General features: G+C 35.6%; 2 protein-coding genes across 4 annotated transcripts in view; one reads left to right on the plus strand and one right to left on the minus strand.

Annotated features, from left to right (window-relative positions):
- The window catches only part of LOC105284904 (tyrosine-protein kinase Src64B), a 36,794-nt gene extending 30,332 nt beyond the window's left edge, over positions 1-6,462 (minus strand). For both annotated transcript variants that reach the window (XM_011348740.3, XM_011348739.3), the window contains exon 1: positions 6,122-6,462. The gene's annotated coding sequence lies outside the window, so the exon portion shown is untranslated. The remainder of the gene's footprint in view (positions 1-6,121) is intronic.
- Positions 6,463-8,982: 2,520 nt separating this feature from the next.
- On the plus strand, positions 8,983-17,567 carry LOC105284909 (GDP-fucose protein O-fucosyltransferase 2). 2 transcript variants are annotated; one of them, XM_026969466.1, is made up of 12 exons: positions 8,983-9,174; positions 10,454-10,621; positions 10,810-11,097; positions 11,569-13,025; positions 13,171-13,307; positions 13,400-13,525; positions 13,682-13,949; positions 14,017-14,209; positions 14,275-14,452; positions 14,541-14,670; positions 14,859-15,054; positions 17,152-17,567. In XM_026969466.1, the coding sequence occupies exons 4-11, from the start codon at positions 12,880-12,882 to the stop codon at positions 15,007-15,009; spliced, it is 1,329 nt and encodes a 442-aa protein (XP_026825267.1). In that variant the 5' UTR covers positions 8,983-9,174; positions 10,454-10,621; positions 10,810-11,097; positions 11,569-12,879; the 3' UTR covers positions 15,010-15,054; positions 17,152-17,567. The 2 variants fall into 2 exon arrangements, with proteins under 2 accessions (XP_026825267.1, XP_026825268.1); XM_026969467.1 differs by having other exon boundaries at positions 17,155-17,567.
- The last annotated feature ends 46 nt before the right edge of the window (positions 17,568-17,613 follow it).

A 17,613-nucleotide genomic window follows, 5' to 3' on the forward strand; every position in this document is an offset into this window, starting at 1 on the left:
CCTTCTAGGGTTGCGAGTTTGACGAGGACGAAGCACCTCCTGCGTGCGCTTTTGCGTGTACACGAAATCGGCTATGCCAACATCGCGTTTCACCATTTTTCAGGGGTTCACTCTTGTCGAATGATCGCGCATCTTTGTGCAGCAAAAAATAATTTTATTCCGCAGGCAATCAGGATATAGTGGGCTTAATGTGATTAACTTTTCTCGCGCGAGGGTCCTCGTTACGACGTCTCGATGTGGAACGTAAGGAAATGGGGAACAACACCTATTCAACGGCACGGACGATAAAAGCGGCAGGGAAAACGCGTCGGATCCCGTCGTCATCTTCCGGGATGCAGAAACGACCGCGAGAGAGAGAGAGAGAGAGAGAGAGAGAGAGAGAGAGAGAGAGTGCTGCGGACTTTTGATAGAGTCTGAACTCGTAAAGAGATCGTCTCGGGACGAGAGAGAAAAACCTTAATCTTCCGTACATACCGCACTTTGCGCTGTTCAGGAAACCACGGCTTTCCGTGACTTTGAGCGACGGGAAATCCGAAAGAAAACGATTTAGTGCGGCAATCTGCGCTCGTATAATTATATCGTTTCTCGCGCGAGAGAAAATTGCGGTACCATTGTCACTAAAAAAGATTATACGTAACGAAAGATTTAATCGGCGAATGTTGACCTCGAAAATGGTCGTTACGTATTCAACAGATGGCTTTACGACGTTGTATATAATTTTTAGTGGCTATTCAGAGTTCCATTAGCGCATATCGAAGTCTCGATTAATAATATGTAATGCTTTTGCACGAAATAATTAATCAACAATTCAATTCAAAGCAAGCAAAGAGAACCTGTCAATTATCATTTCACAATTTGAATACGTTTAATTAGAGGCAGCGGTAAATAAATACGTAATTAATCAGCATGTACATGAAAAATAATGATAAATGCCGAACGCTGGGAAGAAGAAAAGCTTTCGAAAAATATTCGCGCAACGATGCATTTTCCAGGACAAGATATGTTCTTCCATGTAGGACATTCTGCTCTCTCTCTCTTGGCTGGAATGTAATTTCAATTCCACCAACGTTGAAGTTCATAAAACTAAAAGAGCGAGCATCCCACACGTTTCGTCGCGCTTCTTTCATCTTAAAAGCCGCAGAACTATAACGCGATGCGTTCTAGTCGCGCAATATTAATAGAACCCAGAGGGACTATCAGCAGGAGATTGAAGTGACAGCATGCTAATAACACACAAGCGGCAATCCCCGTCGGGTTATCTATTATCTCGTTATAGTCAGCATCGAAACTATCAGAGGAAGCTTGGACGCAAGCACGCACGCGCGCAGGATACCTCTTTTTTTCCTCCGATAAAGACTTCCGTGTTAAAATCGCGGGAATGACCCATATCACGGAATTCCCCTTATTACGAAAAGGGAAGGGTGCATCCAGGCTGAGCTTAATCGCGCTGGCGCGCGCGTGCATCAGGACGAGCGATTATCACGAGATAACGAATAAGTTCCGCGACACGTAAGAGGTGTTACATATATTGCGAGCTCTTGGTGTGGTATGCTCACTCTCGATATGGGCTCTATGGCCTCGTGAGAGGAGCCACGTGTGAAATATGGAAACGTTATGGGGTCACTGAATTTCTGAGTAGACCACTCAACTTTTCTAGTTAACAACTGTGACAAGAGCGAGTGACTCAGTGCTCGAGTGAGCGAGAACGTCCAGCTTAAAATTCCTCCATGATTAACACTAAAGATACAGTGCTAACGAAAAAATAAGAAAGAAAAGATAGGGAAGATAGAGAAAAAATATAAATTAACAGCGATTTATGTAAAATAATAATGTAATAAACATATCGACGCCGCGCAAATTAAATGAAGCAGCGTGACCGTGAGAATGAATTTGGAAGAGGATTGTATGTGCAGAAAGATTGAGAAATATTGCTTTGGGCAATAGAGACCTTCGCAATAGCGTGTCTGGAATACCGCAAATGCGGCGTCAAATCGCGTGTGCGATGCGGTGAACGATAACACGAGTCCGAGATAAAAATCGCCACGGCAACTTGTAGGCAGGAATCTTACATCGTTAGAATAGCGGTACGATTTATGCGTATCAAGTACGGTATTGCAAAAACGATGCATTGCTGACCACCGCCAAATCTGCGCGTTTCGCCAGACGAAAATGTGCAAGTGAGAGTCGCAACGCGAGGAAGAGGTGTTTCATTTTTCGTCGGCGACCGTAAAAAAATCTTGCTTCCATAAAACGTCAGGTTTATAAGGCGGCCATTCATGCGTCAGCGAGCAGCTGTTTTGGCGTGTTTTATTTCGTACGTCGCTCCACGAAAGACACGTTGAGGGGTCGCGTTCCTCGTTCAATTACACGGTTGGAGAACCGCATGCGCTTTTCAATTTTAGTTAAGAACAAGTAGCAAGCTGTGAATTAAGAGAAATAAGAAATTATGCGAGTGTTGACAAAAATTGATTAAATTGGCATCAAATCGATTTTAAATTATAGGAGTTCGAAATTTATTTGCGTTTCGGCGTTTCGAAATTTATAATGAGCAAATAAAATGCACAAGAGAGGTACGAGTATTGGAAAATATTTTTGTTGCATGTACAACTGCTGGCATTCCCCTTCATAAATTGTACAGTCATAAAAAAAGCGAAACTCACGCTACGAGATATTATCAGATTACTATCGTTAGTAATTATAAAATTCACAAAAGAACGTTCAGACAAGCTTGTTCACCGTGCTATTTTCCCTCACAAAGAGATTTTTCAGAAACTCCGAGATTAATCGCATAAATTTAAATTGCACGAAATCGACGTTTTGTTTGATCCTTTCTCTTTTCGTTGCCGCGCAATTTCGAGCACAAAACGAATTTATCTCTGCATCGCGAACCCCTGATTAATGTTTCTCGCGGTACAATGATATCGGGAGACACGGTGCGAAACGATAACGTGTGTGACGCGAACATGGTGAAAGCTTGGTGCGCGTGCCGATCACTGTGCGTAATGACGAATTCACGACCGAAAGAAGGAAAGTTGGCACGGTGCAAAGTCGATTGTCTCATGGTATGTTGCCATGGAGTTGCCGCGCAGATTGGCTGAGAGATATTGTGAATGCCATTGCATCATTGACACATATAATTTCAGATCTGTTCAAAAACTAATGATAATTAATATCTAAACTGCCTCGTCATGGGTGATGCGTGAATTTCCCCATGGGCCTCCTCGTCACCCATATGTACGTGAAGGTTTTAATAATTTAAATAGAAAGAATTTTATTAATTATATTAGATTATTAACTAAGTAATGCGGATTTAAATGGCGATATAACTCAATGTAGCAATGTTTCGGAGTATAAAATTAATATAGGAAAAGCTATGTTGTACATATCGTAAATATGTGTTTAGTTGGTTTTGCCATCTAAACGCGACCCGAATTATTCAGTTAATGACCTAGTATTTGTATCGCGTTCAATAGAAATACTAAATGAAAATCAAATATCATGCGTATATCCCTAACATGGGACTACTCTGGATATAACAATATAAATTAAGAAAGAATAAATATAAATGTAAGAAATAAATGTAGAGGAAGAAAATCAAGATTATCACAAACCGGCTAGAAATGAATTCGAAATTAATTAATTAAATACTGGATAACAACAATGAGTCTAACAAGAAGTCTAACAATAAGATCTAACATAATAAGTCTGAAAGTCCGCCACAGAAAACGCGACACAAATTTAGCCATTTATAGATACTCCGTGTGCATTGTATCAATGATCGATTATTTAAGCTTCGATTTATTTAATTAGACTAATAATCAACAGAGTGATAAAATAAAATTGTAATTGGGGAGTTTGCTCGACGTCTACTTAAAGTTCGAAAGGAAGTTGCTCACATCTTTTGCAGAAGGCTCGCGGCTGATTCGTGGTCGCCAATCTCACCGGATCCTCTCTCCCTCCTCACGTGCGCGATATTTATCCCGCAAGGATGCATGGTGACGCGTGCAATTTCCGATGGAAGCTTGCCGCCAACGTGATTTAAAGGTTAAGCCGAGGTTGCCGGCGCGCGCGATCGGCCAATCGACCGTAAGGGCTCGGTGGTTAAACTTACATCAGACCCGTATGTCGATTTAAGCCGGCCTCGATCGAGTGTTCGCTATATTGAATACTCGCTTGTGCATCTAAGCGTCCGCTTGGGACACTTAATGACCCCTCCACCTCACCTCACCGCTACCCCGATTAATTAATCTCGGTCCCATTGAATGTTCATAATTTATTACTTAGGCGGATTATAAGTATGTAACTCGTACAAAAGCGTGATTACATGCACAGAGGTACGTGAAACAAGAAAATTATGCTGTTTCTTTTTTTTTGTGCCGCGATTTCTTTTTAGAATTTAATTATGAAAATAAGAAATATTATATGTAAAATTATTATTAAAATTATTTAATAAAATTATATAATAAATTATTATAAAATTATTTAAGAAAGATGCGGCACAAACACACACGTTTACTCATCATAGCGAGACATACATATGAGCATATGTATGTACTTGGATATCAGAGACTCGTATACTCGCGTCATTACATTCTTCATGCGGTTTTGATAAGCGAGATTATCATTGCGGACTACACATTGTATATTGCTTCCGGTATAAATTCAGTTCTACTTTGATTGTACGTTTTCTCATTTCTCACAGTATTCGTTCTCACCAGATGTAAATTTGCGGCTTCGGTCGGGAAGTTAATCAAGGAAATATCGAACGCGGTTCCCGAACTTACAATGGCCCCCAAGCGATTAAATGCCCCGTAAACTATCGGCCAAGTACAAATGCACATAAATTACGGCCAACATAATGCAAGAAAGCCATACCACTCTCAGGCAAATTTCAATGACAAAACGCCCTTCCGGAAGAATTCTCCTCTGGATACATTTAAACGGTTACGTCCTTCTAATAGGAAAATAAAGCTGCTCGAAACAGGTTTTTCACTTCACTTTCATGGATTATTAATAACTACGACGGATACTCAGTACGAAAGTACATAACAACAAAAATCAACGACCCTGAGCTTTTATAATTTAAACGGTCACGTCAAGCGTGATCGATGGCTGGCGATCGGCGTAAAGTAATAATCGATCGCGTTACAAGGCGAAGACGTTAATTCTCGTGGCATATCGTGGCAATCGCAAATATTGCTTTCGATTGTTACGCTTCCTCTGAGAAGACAACTTTCGCGTATATTTTGTTATAAAGTAAACCAATAGATCTAAAATCTAAAAATTATGTTTTTAGCCTCTGCTTAACAAGTAAGACGGGTTTCTCAAGAAATATCAACAAAAACAAGAGGAAACGTTATAATTCTCTGATTTTCTCAAAATAATTTTCTCTTCCTCGCGATGAAACTTCTACCTCAATAATCATCCCGCGCTCAAATGTTCTCGAGTCAAACGGCAATCGATAATGATAGCGTGCAGTACAATGACTCATCAGTCGAAAGAATCGTCTTGGGAACACTGCCGCAGCATTGAAGTCTCTCCAGACGCTATCGATACACAAGTATCGATCCAACTTGGGAGCATTCAAATTCAAACATCGGTTTACATCGGAAAACATCAATAATCCCGCATTGCGCGATCGCACCGCGGAATTTCCCGTCGCGCTCACAATTATCCGAGGAGAACGCGGTAATGATATGACAGTAACGACGATCAATGTCAGGAGCGTCCCCCATCGCGCGTAAATGTAACGCCCCCATGCAAGCGAGACACTCGCGATCGAGAACAACAAATCGCCGACGCCGCTTGTGGCGAGCACACCAAACGGAGTCAGTGGCCTCCGCCTCCGCGTCGTCTGTCCTGTGACTGAAATTTCGCAGGCGGACCGTCTCGATTGGCGAATAGCTCGCGGAATCACGGTGAGATTCCGTCGATCAGCCGCATGCGTCCGATCGTCTGCGAGAGGTCAATGGCGCATTTTCGTGTTTGTTTATTATGGTGGCGGTTGTTCGGCCCACCGGGCTGAACGCTGCATCTCGCTGCACTTGCGACAATGACGGAGACGCGCGCGTCCCGAGGAACGGCGATTGGAAATAGAAGAAGTAATACAGTGCCTACTCACCGCTCGCTCGTATCCGCCACTCTTGCGTCCCTCCACCGCGTGTCGTTCCGCTCTTTCTCTCTCTCTCTATCTCCCTTTCCGCTCTGCTGTTTCTCTTTGTTTCCGTCGAAGGTTGCGTTTCCTTTCGAGTAATCCACGGTCGGAAGGAAAACGGCTAGTAATCGGAGCCTACCCGGCAGCACGTCTCTTCTATGAGCACAAAACCGACGGTCCCGGAACGGCGCATCGCAACGCTCGACGAGATGCACCCCACGTAGCAACGGACTGACAGTTATCGCGCGGCGTTCATCGCCGGACGAAAAATACCACCCTCACCTACGCACACGCTGCTCGCGACTGCGCGGCCGGCTGGCGACGGCGGCGCGATACCTCACGTCCGCGCCGCGCCTTTCCACCAGCCACGCGCTCCGCCAATCAACGACGACTTATCGGTCTCTCCGCCGCGGCAGGTTTGCAACTCCACTAGCTCGTTCTCTCACTAGGGATAAACTAGGAATAAACTAGGAATATACTAGGAATAAAATGAAAAGAGAAAAGCCTGATGGCGTGTTTAATCCGTTCTACACACAATCTTTGAATGAAACACATGTTCAGTGTTCAAATTTAATTGTTTATTTAGATACATGCGCGTCATTTTCCTTTTCGTTTCAAAACCTATTGAAATTATTGATGTTCATACAATATTCTTATTTGATTATATAAATATATTATATATTCATACAATATTATTTGATTATGTACAAAATGTATATGTACATATGTAAAATAAATTATTCTCTATTTGACTATATAAATATATTAAATTCATAAAATATTATTATTTGATTATGTAAAAAATATATATATGTACATATGTAAAATAAATAATTATTCTCTGCAAACACTGCAATAACTCTATTTTTTATGAAACACCTTATAAAAGCACTTTACTTTTGCTAATGTAGCTTTAAAAGTGTTTATTTTTTCATTCCTCTTAATTAAGAACATATTAACAATTAAAACAAAATTTTAGACAAATAATATTTATTAAATCCTTTTACTCTATCTATACTCTATCTATACTCTTTCTTTATATATATGTATATACAATAATTAATATTTTATTTCATATAATTTTGTTTATCTAAGAACATTATTCTATTCTTAATTAGTTCTTTTTATAAATTTAATAATGTTCACTGTTTCTCTCTCTAACTTCCTTCCTCATAGAAGTAAATAATCTTATCCTGAAGCCTCGAGTAAATATGGTGAAGATCATGTATGTTTTCCACAACATAGATAACTGTTAGTCAGTAGAAAGCACAGAAAGGACGCAGAACCAATTTGATCAGAACACAGTGATGTTGTGAATCTTTGTAAACCTGAACGAAAGTATGTTTTAGTAACTTGCATAAAGCGATATAAAGTTATATTATATATTAAATTGTATATATGTTATATATTGTGCTTGTACAACTAGCATTAATTTTTAATACACCATAATTGATAGGTAAGTATTGTTTATATATTACTTATGCGAGAAGATTTCCATAAAATTCAATCTTTTTGATTGGAAATTTCTAACCATATCAATTAATAAGTATTTAACAGTTATTTAAAATAATGTTTTATGATATATTTTCTTTTTGTGATTGCATGTTATGTTTGTCGTAAGCTGTAATAATATTATCTAAAAGCCTAAACAGTAAACTTAAACTTTAATGTTTCTTGTCATTTCCAATTTTTATAATTGTATCAAGTAAACTTTTGCTAATTTGTTAACATGTATAAAGATTCTAATTTCTCATGTCTAAAGATTCTAAGCCTCTCCACAATCTCCACAATCACAATTTTATGCTGTTGTAATTATTTACTCATCACGATATCGAAATATCTTAATATTAATAAGATGTTCATTTTTATGGTAATATATTGCAACAAAAGCACAAACCAAAAATAGCAACTTAATTGACATTGTCTAGCTCAGTATATACAGACAATTAAAAATATTATCTTATTTTTATTACAATATCTGTAGTTCCACATATTGCTTTTTAGCGTAAATATTAAATCCTTGTTAACTACATCTGCAACAGATTAGATGCTCGTATTTACATATGTTAATATATGTATTTAAATACTTATTATGTATTTGTTTCTTCAAAAATATTTTTATTTACTTATCTAAACTTTGAGCTTATTGCACCAATTTCAACTCTTAATTCCACGTAAAATCTGACCCTGGAATGTCAAGAATTATTACATTCCATAATCATTTCCATTTACTAAATTATTGGGTTATTTGTATTGTTTCAGATTATTTGTACAATACAATATTGAATTTTCTACATAAAGTGATAAACAACATCCTTCGCTTTATCAATATTATTTATAAAAATGACACAATTTCATCTGCCATGGATCTGTTATACCAAAGTAGTAATTCTAATTATTATAAACTCCATTCTTAGTAAGATTATACTTTAAATCGTTTTACATTATAGTTTGGTAAATTGTTTGTTTATTCCTGTCTTACAAACACAAATGCTGCAATATTTCTTCATTATTGTATCAGTAAATAATTAATAGTCCTTAACAAATGGATACGAGTATTATATTCTTTTTGATTTAACTAGTATAAATATATTTTAGCATAATTAATTTTCATTATCTGTGACAAAAGGCTTAGTAATAATTATTTTTTGGTATCAGCTTAATTGCCTGTGACAATTAAAATTTACTTCTATTTTTAAATAATTGTAAATACATATTTTCTTGGTTTGTTGTGATAATTAATACATCTTTACTCTTAACTGACTTATACCTATATCTTTTTTGATAACATTGTTAACAGTAATTTTTCTAACAGAAGATGCAGGCACAGTAACAGAAACTGTGACAGTCTTATCAACAATCAGTAGTATGATACAGAACAATGAAACTGATGGCATAAATGACACTGACAACATAATAAAGACCCATGAATTACCTGATGCAACCTTAAATTTATGGGTTATTTTGTTCATAGTGGCGATGTTTTTTACTGTAACATGCTATGCATACTTGTACTGTTGGTGAGTCTCTAGATTACAATATTTATAACCGCACACTGATAAATATATGACAATATAAATTTGTAAGTATATAAGTACATACATACGTAAGTAATGGTAAAATTAAATAAGATGTTTAAATAAAGTACTTAAATTAAATAAACATTAGGTTATTAATCAATACACAACATTGCTGAGCGCTGAATTCTTGAAGTGGTAAGATTTTATATTTTCATGTGAAGATTCTATTTGAGTGTACATTTATCGTGTTATCGTGTGTATAATGAATGGACAAATTGATTTCTTAGTGGATTTTATGAATCAACAGTACAACAAACTAAAACATTGGGTACTACAGTACTACAAAGCATGTAAGCGTGTTTGTAGTACTGTAGTACCCAATGTTTTAGTTTTATCTGTGCAATTTGTGATATTTGTAATAGTTTGTTGTATAATATTTCATAATATTTAATTAATATTTAATAATATTCAATAACAGTTTATTATATATACTTACAGTGACTGTAAGTATATATAATCGGATAAATAACTGTATATATATATATATATATATATATATATATATATATATATATTGCTTTCTTTATTTTAACCTCTCCTATTACATGTATCTTATTTGTTCTCTTGCGTTTACATTAATAATGATTCCGCAATTAATTTAACTTGACCTTTTTCTATAATGGACAATTGACATAACGTTCTCATTTCACCTTCAGATAAATACCACATTTGAATAACGCGGTATTAACATGGCGCATGTCACATGACAGCCGATCAATCAGAGGAAAGAACACCGTCACGATCTGCATCACGGCATGGGACATTTTGCACAATTTTTGATCGTCATTTCCCTATCTTTTTGCAGGCATCTTGCCGGCATCTTGCACATTTCCTGTTCACTGGGATGACTCTGCTTGCTTGCTTCATTGTTTAAATAAGTTTTGATAATACTATTAAATTATTGGGAATTATAAATAAATTTGCTGAGATATGAGATATGCCAGACATAGAAAAATTAAAATCTTCCTTTTTATTCTTAGTTAGCAGAAATGTTATTGAATTTAAGTAAAAATTAATATATTTAGGAACTTTACGCTTATTGATTATAATAATTTTGTTTTTCTTTCGTCTTTAATACAAATACCGTTTATTCTTCTTTGTGTGACATTAAGAGATTGAATACACATATGAAAATAATCTTATATTTTATTCGTTTTTCATTAACTATTTCCACGAGTAAATATAATTGTAATAATTTTAATTTTATTTCTTTCTTCAGGCAGATGGATTATTATCAACGACATCGACCTCCAGTAGCACAGCAGCAACTCATTGTAGCACTTGACAGACGTAGAGAAAATGAAGAAATTGAAGAAACTGCAGTTTAATTGGTATAAACGAATGGAAGCTAAGAAAACTATATGCGAACTATGCAAAATTGATTAAGGTAACTCTTTTTATGAAAAAAACGCAGGCATGCATATAATGTAAAACTCTTATTATATACCCTAACAGCACATGATATCATTCGAATATTCTGTACTCGTACTATCAATATACGTACTATAACTAACGTACTTAGAACATGCCTGTAATATTATTTATAGTATAATATTATTTCTCGTTTATTCTCAGGACATGCTTGGAATATCTCTTATAGTATATCATTTCTTGTACATTCTCAGAACATACTTTTTAAGTACGCAGAAGTAGGATCAATCTATAACAACGCCATCTGAGATGTACATAACCTCTGTATTGCCAGTACCTGTCTTAGTGCCAAAAAGCCGCGACAGATATTGGCTGTAGGCACATTAAAAATTACATAAAGAAAAAAGGTACCTGTCTTTTCCGTTTTCGCATGGCGTGCCACAGTTTCGTGTTGTCAGTGTCACGTGTTGCTGTCCGTGTAGATTATCCGAGGTAATTATTCTATTTTTTTCTTTATGTATACTTTATTTATCACAAAATAAAAATTAAAGGGCCAAAATATACATTTCTACCAAGTTTGAAGGAAATCGGAGAGGAAGGAGCTCTCCTTCACAATTACCAAATTAAAAACATATATATACATTGTTTTAATAATAATTTTCGAACACTGTAACAGTTTGTCACGATGAAGTACAAATGCGAGGTTATGTTTTAAAACGTTGACAAGAAATAAAAATTATAATTAATATATAAGTAAAGTCTAGCATCTTAAAACAAGTACGTTTGGATTAATTATTTATTTAGTACACTGATTAAATAAGGGTTTTTATTTGTACAATATTAATCTAATGTCAATAACCTCCAAAATATACATTGTATAATTTCTGCTCTGTATTAGGGAGAGCTATATATATATTTGATATGTGTAAAATAATATCTTTATTTGTAATTTTTATGTTGCAGGTTTGCCACTTTTGCAGTTATATAGCCATAAATAATGATGTCATGTGATATTTTGAATGTCTTTAATTGTCAATCATTTGTGTTTGTATTATAAATACATGTACGTGTGCATTATATTCTACACTTTGTAAATAAATAAATATTGATTTATAACATGTAAATAAAGAGTTACAAATTAATACAACCTAAAAAAATCAATATAATCTTTATATATATGAGCACACGTACCTGGCTGTATGATATACTATTTATATACTATACGTATTCTGTTCATATACTACAAGATATTACCAGTAGATTCTAAGAACCAGAATAGGCGGACATAGGAACTTTCTCAGCATGTTCTTAGCACATCATAGTACGTATCTCGAATGTTCTGAGAATATACACAACATACTGTTGCGATATTCTCAGAACATTCTCAGTATCTACTTGTGCTGTTAGGGCATCAATACACAACATTGCAGAACGCTGAATTCTTGGAGTGGTAAGATTTTATATTTTCATGTGAAGATTCTATTTGAGTGTGCATATATCGTGTTATCGTGTGTATAATGAATGGACAAATTGATTTCTTAGTGGATTTTATGAATCAACAGTACGAGCCTTTGCAATTTATAAAATAGTTGAAAATAGTTATCTTGCATGCCCTATGAAACGACACATGCCATATGTAAAGGCTGAACTAGCTTAATTTCATATTTATGAATTTATTTATGAATTTAGAAATGATTAACAAAATGTAGAATTTGAACTTTATTTTGACACTGGTCGCGTTCATCAACAACAAGTAGAATTTTTTACAGTTTTGCACTTTAATCTTCAATGATGTGACGATCGTATCGTAATGCAAGAGAAATATTAATTTTGCATAAAGTATTGTTTTAATTGACGCAGAGTTTTATATTATTTGTTTTATAAGAACTTATCTAATATAATTCGCAGTGCATATACTTATTAGCATTTCTGAAAAGGTAATGTTTTAGAGACATTATATAAAACAAAACTGTTATATCGACATACGATTCTGCTTGCTTGCTTCATTGTTTAAATAAGTTTTGCTTATGTAAAATATTAGATGGTAAATCTGAAGGAGAGTCTCTTCCTCACCGATTCCAAATGTAGCCGCCGACATTGTAGTTTTAGCAATTTTCTGGTAGAGGTCTCTCTACCAATTTCCAAATAACATGTGTAATTCGCTCGTCGATCATTGTACATGTTCTGTGATATTGCAATTGAGCAATATGATCAACAGATCACATTAACAGATCATTGATGTTTGTTGAATGATGGTTGAATAAGAAGGGTTGAATGATGTCTATCCTTTGGATCCTGTATATCGCTATACTAATAGTATGTATCACAAATGGTAGTGAATTTGAATTCTGCGAAGCGTCCAATGAATATACTGAAAATTCGGAGAAGTGCTCTGTCCGAAAGCATTTTATGCGGGAACGGTGAGCATTGTTGAAATTTTGCTCGTAACTAATCGTAAACAATCTGATTATCTCTTAACAAATTGAAAAATTATAAATTGTCTTTTTATATTTTCTTTCTTCTCGCTTTTGTACCGAAACTTATTACGTGTTTGTTGCTAAATAGCTATATTCTTTACGATGTGAATCGTCCGGAGGGTTTCAATCTGAGAAGGGACGTGTACGTTCGCATTGCCGTCTTTTTGAAAGGATTAGTGAAAAAAGACAAGGAGTTTCAGTGGCATTTGGTTTTACCACCTTGGGGTAACGTGCAAGCTGAAGACTCGTTTCTGAGACTTTATGACAAGACAAATGTACCACTATGTATTTAATGTAATAACATCTCTGATTCTCAGGTAATCTATATCATTGGCAGAGTAAAAATGCAGGTTCGCAAGTACATTTACCTTGGGCTAACTTCTTCGATATCGGGAGTCTACAACAATACATATCAGTCATTGAAATGTACAAGTTTATGGAAGGTATTCGATATTTTTATGTATTTTATTAATTGCAAGTTTTTAATATGGACTAATATATTTGTAATACATAATCTCCATTTGGAGATTACGTATAAGTAGAATAATTAACTTTTAAATGTATTAATAAATAAGATAATAAAAATATATCTATTTCAGTTTATTCATCTGGCGACAAAGAGATAGAACTCGATTGTGTATATATTCTGCAACATGATCAAGAAATGTTCAAGACAGGTAAATTTGAAGATAAGAATGAGGTGGTGGACTGTGCTCGCGACTCTTTGCGGTACTACAAGTTAGAGCAACATTCGTATGCTGGTCCATTCTGGGATTACCGCAATGTCACAGCTCGAGATGTAAAATGTCTGAAATTCCATGGTACGGCTTCTGATCTCTACAGGAATCTTATGCCGACACGATACAAGTGAGTACTTTGAATATTTTCACTTTGTTTTCATAGTGGCTTCAGCAGTGCTTTTCACTGTTTACAGATCTGTAATGTTCGATCACATGGAGATTGCCTTGCACGACGAATACGGTTCTAAAGAGTACTGGAGGGCCAGACGCAGCATGCGTTATAACTCTAAGCTGTACGATATCGCGAAGGATTATAGAAGAACTTTTCTGAATTCCACAGACGAGGATGATAATACGAAACGACCTGCGGATTGGACTGAGGAAGTGGTACGTTACGTCATTCATTATTTTATTATTAACGATATAAATCATGATTTGAATCTTAATTTTAGAATCGGCGAGATGCGATAGGCGGCCCGTATCTGGCGGTTCATTTTAGAAGACGCGATTTTATCATCGGTCACAAAGCAACGGTGCCGACGATAGAAGACGCTGCTTCTCAGTTACAAGAGAAAATGGATGATCTCGGACTGAATGTGTTATTCGTTGCGACAGATGCGGAACAACATGGTATATAAAATCACAATTTGGCGTATCGCAGTACAAATTATCTCCAAGATAGTGTTCCAAAAATTTCAAAATACATATTTTGTTTTAGAATTTGAAGAACTTAAATCGTACTTACCGCAATATAAGGTTCTGAAATATGTGCCATCTAAATACGTAATAAATAAATTTAAGGACGGTGGTATTGCCATTATTGATCAGATAATTTGTTCACATGCTAGGTGAGGATATTTATATAATTCTGTGTGATATATAATTATTATAAGCGAAGATTATAAAGAAAGTTATAAGTATTTTATTATATAAGTACTTTAAGAATTACCGTTTCATGAATTGATCTGTGCATGTACTCACACAGGGCACGTATGGACTCCGATATACATGCAATAATTTTGTACTTTTATTTTAGGTATTTTATAGGAACACACGAATCAACGTTCACATTTAGAATACAGGAAGATAGAGAGATTATTGGTTTTCCAGCAAAAACTACATTCAATATTTTATGCAAGACTAAGAAGAAATGTGCGAAAGCTAGTCAGTGGCAGATTGTTTGGTGAAGCGATGCGAAGTATTAATAACTTCAATGTTCTTCATACAGCAAGGTTGATAATTTTTGCATGATTATAAATAATAAATATAAATGTTTTTTTTTTATATTTACAATTTTACTTTTATATTAAATAATATCGATTTTTATTACTTGCTTTTTGATCCTTATCCTATTTTCGTTTTCCCCTTGGAAAAAATAAGATAAGATAAGATTATATATATATATATATATATATATATATATATATATACATGCTTTGAAAATTTTGCAAACTATTACAATATAATACCTTTAGGAAAACAAACCTTAAATTATTAAGCAATATTGTTACATTCAATTATTGGAGCCTTAATTAAATCTCTTCTGTTCGATAGAATTACATCGATATATCGTTTGTTATTTCACTTATGAGTTTTTATTTATCCATGCGATGCCTGTATGCAGTTCTTAGTATGCTACTAAGAACATCTCGGTGTACAAGAAATCACATAATCCTCGTTAAGGCCGCTTCCGCTCCCTTTCATTCGAGTGAAACGCTTTTTAAAGAGGACTCCATGCGTACGCGCATGGAGAGAAAAGCCTCTTTTTTTCCCATACGTGATAGTGTACATTCGCATATCCACACACAATACTTTTCACTCCTGGCGATGCGGTAGATGTTTTACTCGCGATAAGTTTACTATTATTATGTTGTATTACATGTGGCTTATATAACGCGATGATTGGAGATGATTGGAGAGTACTATAGAACATTGTCATCTTGTAATGTTAAATTAAATTAATCAAAATGAAGATAGTAAACAAATTGTGTTTGGTAGATAATTACATGTATTATAATCATTCTATTTATTTCAAAAAAATTTGTATGTTTTGTCTACATTTGCAAATAACTTTTTGATTTCGTAATTCCTTTCAATTTGTATCTCTTCTCGTAATTAGTACTACAGTAAAATATTATCTTTCTCACTTTGTAAAATTGGACGATCAATGAGATATTTTATATTTTACCGACTACTTCTTACGAATTCATCTTCGAAACAAATGATCAGTTCAGAACGGAACTTGTCACACAATCGAGAGTGGAGAAAGGAAGATCCATTAGTCAGGCGCGTTTTCGTCGCCCGGGGCGATCCCGAAAGGTTTCGCTGCTTAATCAGAATAACGATCGAGATATCAACATCGATCGATTGAGTTGTGATATGCGTACGATCTCGATTCTGACGTTACATGTTATTAATTTCTTGTTTTTCGTTGTACGAATTAACTTCCTCTCGTCGCTTTCTGGTTCGCCTCGATTGTTTTACTTTCTTCTTCTAACATTTTTGTAGAACACTATAATATCATAGTGTTTATATAATAATAATCGTTATTATAATAATTTGATTAAGAATTATGCAACGTAAGATCGGTCGTTCAGAGGTTTTAGAATGCGGCATTCCGGCGAGTGGCAAACAAAATTACGCTGCACACTCGGAAGCACTCGGTGCACGAAAAAGGCGGCTGTAAAACGGTACGTCGCGTATTTGCTCGCTCTACGGAACGCTGATTTGTACATCGATCTATTATGGTTCGATCCATTATGGATCAATGTCCGTTCAAGCGTTTCGCTCGCTCTCCGATCAACGTTAAGTAATACCACGTAGCCGAGTGGGTGGACGTGCGCGTTCCACAGATCTGCTCGTGTAATAATCTTCTGCCTATCTCTCGTTCTCGTAATGAACGAAGAAGAACGAATAGGGATTTCTTTTATCGCGGTTTTGATCGCCGCCACGATGGTTTCGATTAAATAGATGCTTCTTACAAACGTTCTTCGGTCTCTCGAAAGTTTACCAGAGTTTATTAAACTAATATAACTTCCTCGATGTAACTTCACGCCAAAATCTCGTGTATTTTGCGTGTTTATTTAGAGAGAATATCTAATCGTAAGATTAGAATGGATGGTGTTCTTAATTCAATTTATTCAAAAGCAGAATAATTTTCGTGACACAGTATAAGCGAAATTATCAAAATAAATTATATGTGTTTGATGTACATATATATGTATATAAATACATATATTTATATCTGATAATACATCTTACACCTCGTAGAACTTTACATATACACAATTTTAATAATTTATCGAATATGTATGATATAAAAATTTCAGCAGGAGCAGAATACCGAAAAGAGAAGCGGACTCTTTCTTGTTGGCATTCACTGTCCTACCCGGTGGCTGTCCCCCACCTGGCGGGCGGCAAGAACTCTTCCCGTGCTGGGGAAGTAAAACTCTCGAACGTTTTCCGATCTGCAACAGTCTCGAACTCGTCCTCGTCGTCGGCGTACTTGAACCCACAATTGGTGCGCGCCTCAGCTCAGCCTCTTCCTCATTTTGCCTCTTACGGGAGGAAGGAAGACACCACGTTGAATGCAACGCCAGTATCCAGCGCGAGAGTTGTGTCCCGTCCACGAGATTCCGCAAGAAAATAAGACCAATAAGATCCAGGAAACTGAAATTACATATTTTAAAGCTATAATTTAGAGATACGGAACAACGTACAATTTCGATCTGGCTAACAAGATCAGTAAAAGAGAGAAAGAGAGAGAAAAAAGTGCATGGTTTTTATTTACG

The sequence above is a fragment of the Ooceraea biroi genome, chromosome 5, assembly GCF_003672135.1.
Source record: "Ooceraea biroi isolate clonal line C1 chromosome 5, Obir_v5.4, whole genome shotgun sequence".
NCBI classification, from domain to species: domain Eukaryota; kingdom Metazoa; phylum Arthropoda; class Insecta; order Hymenoptera; family Formicidae; genus Ooceraea; species Ooceraea biroi.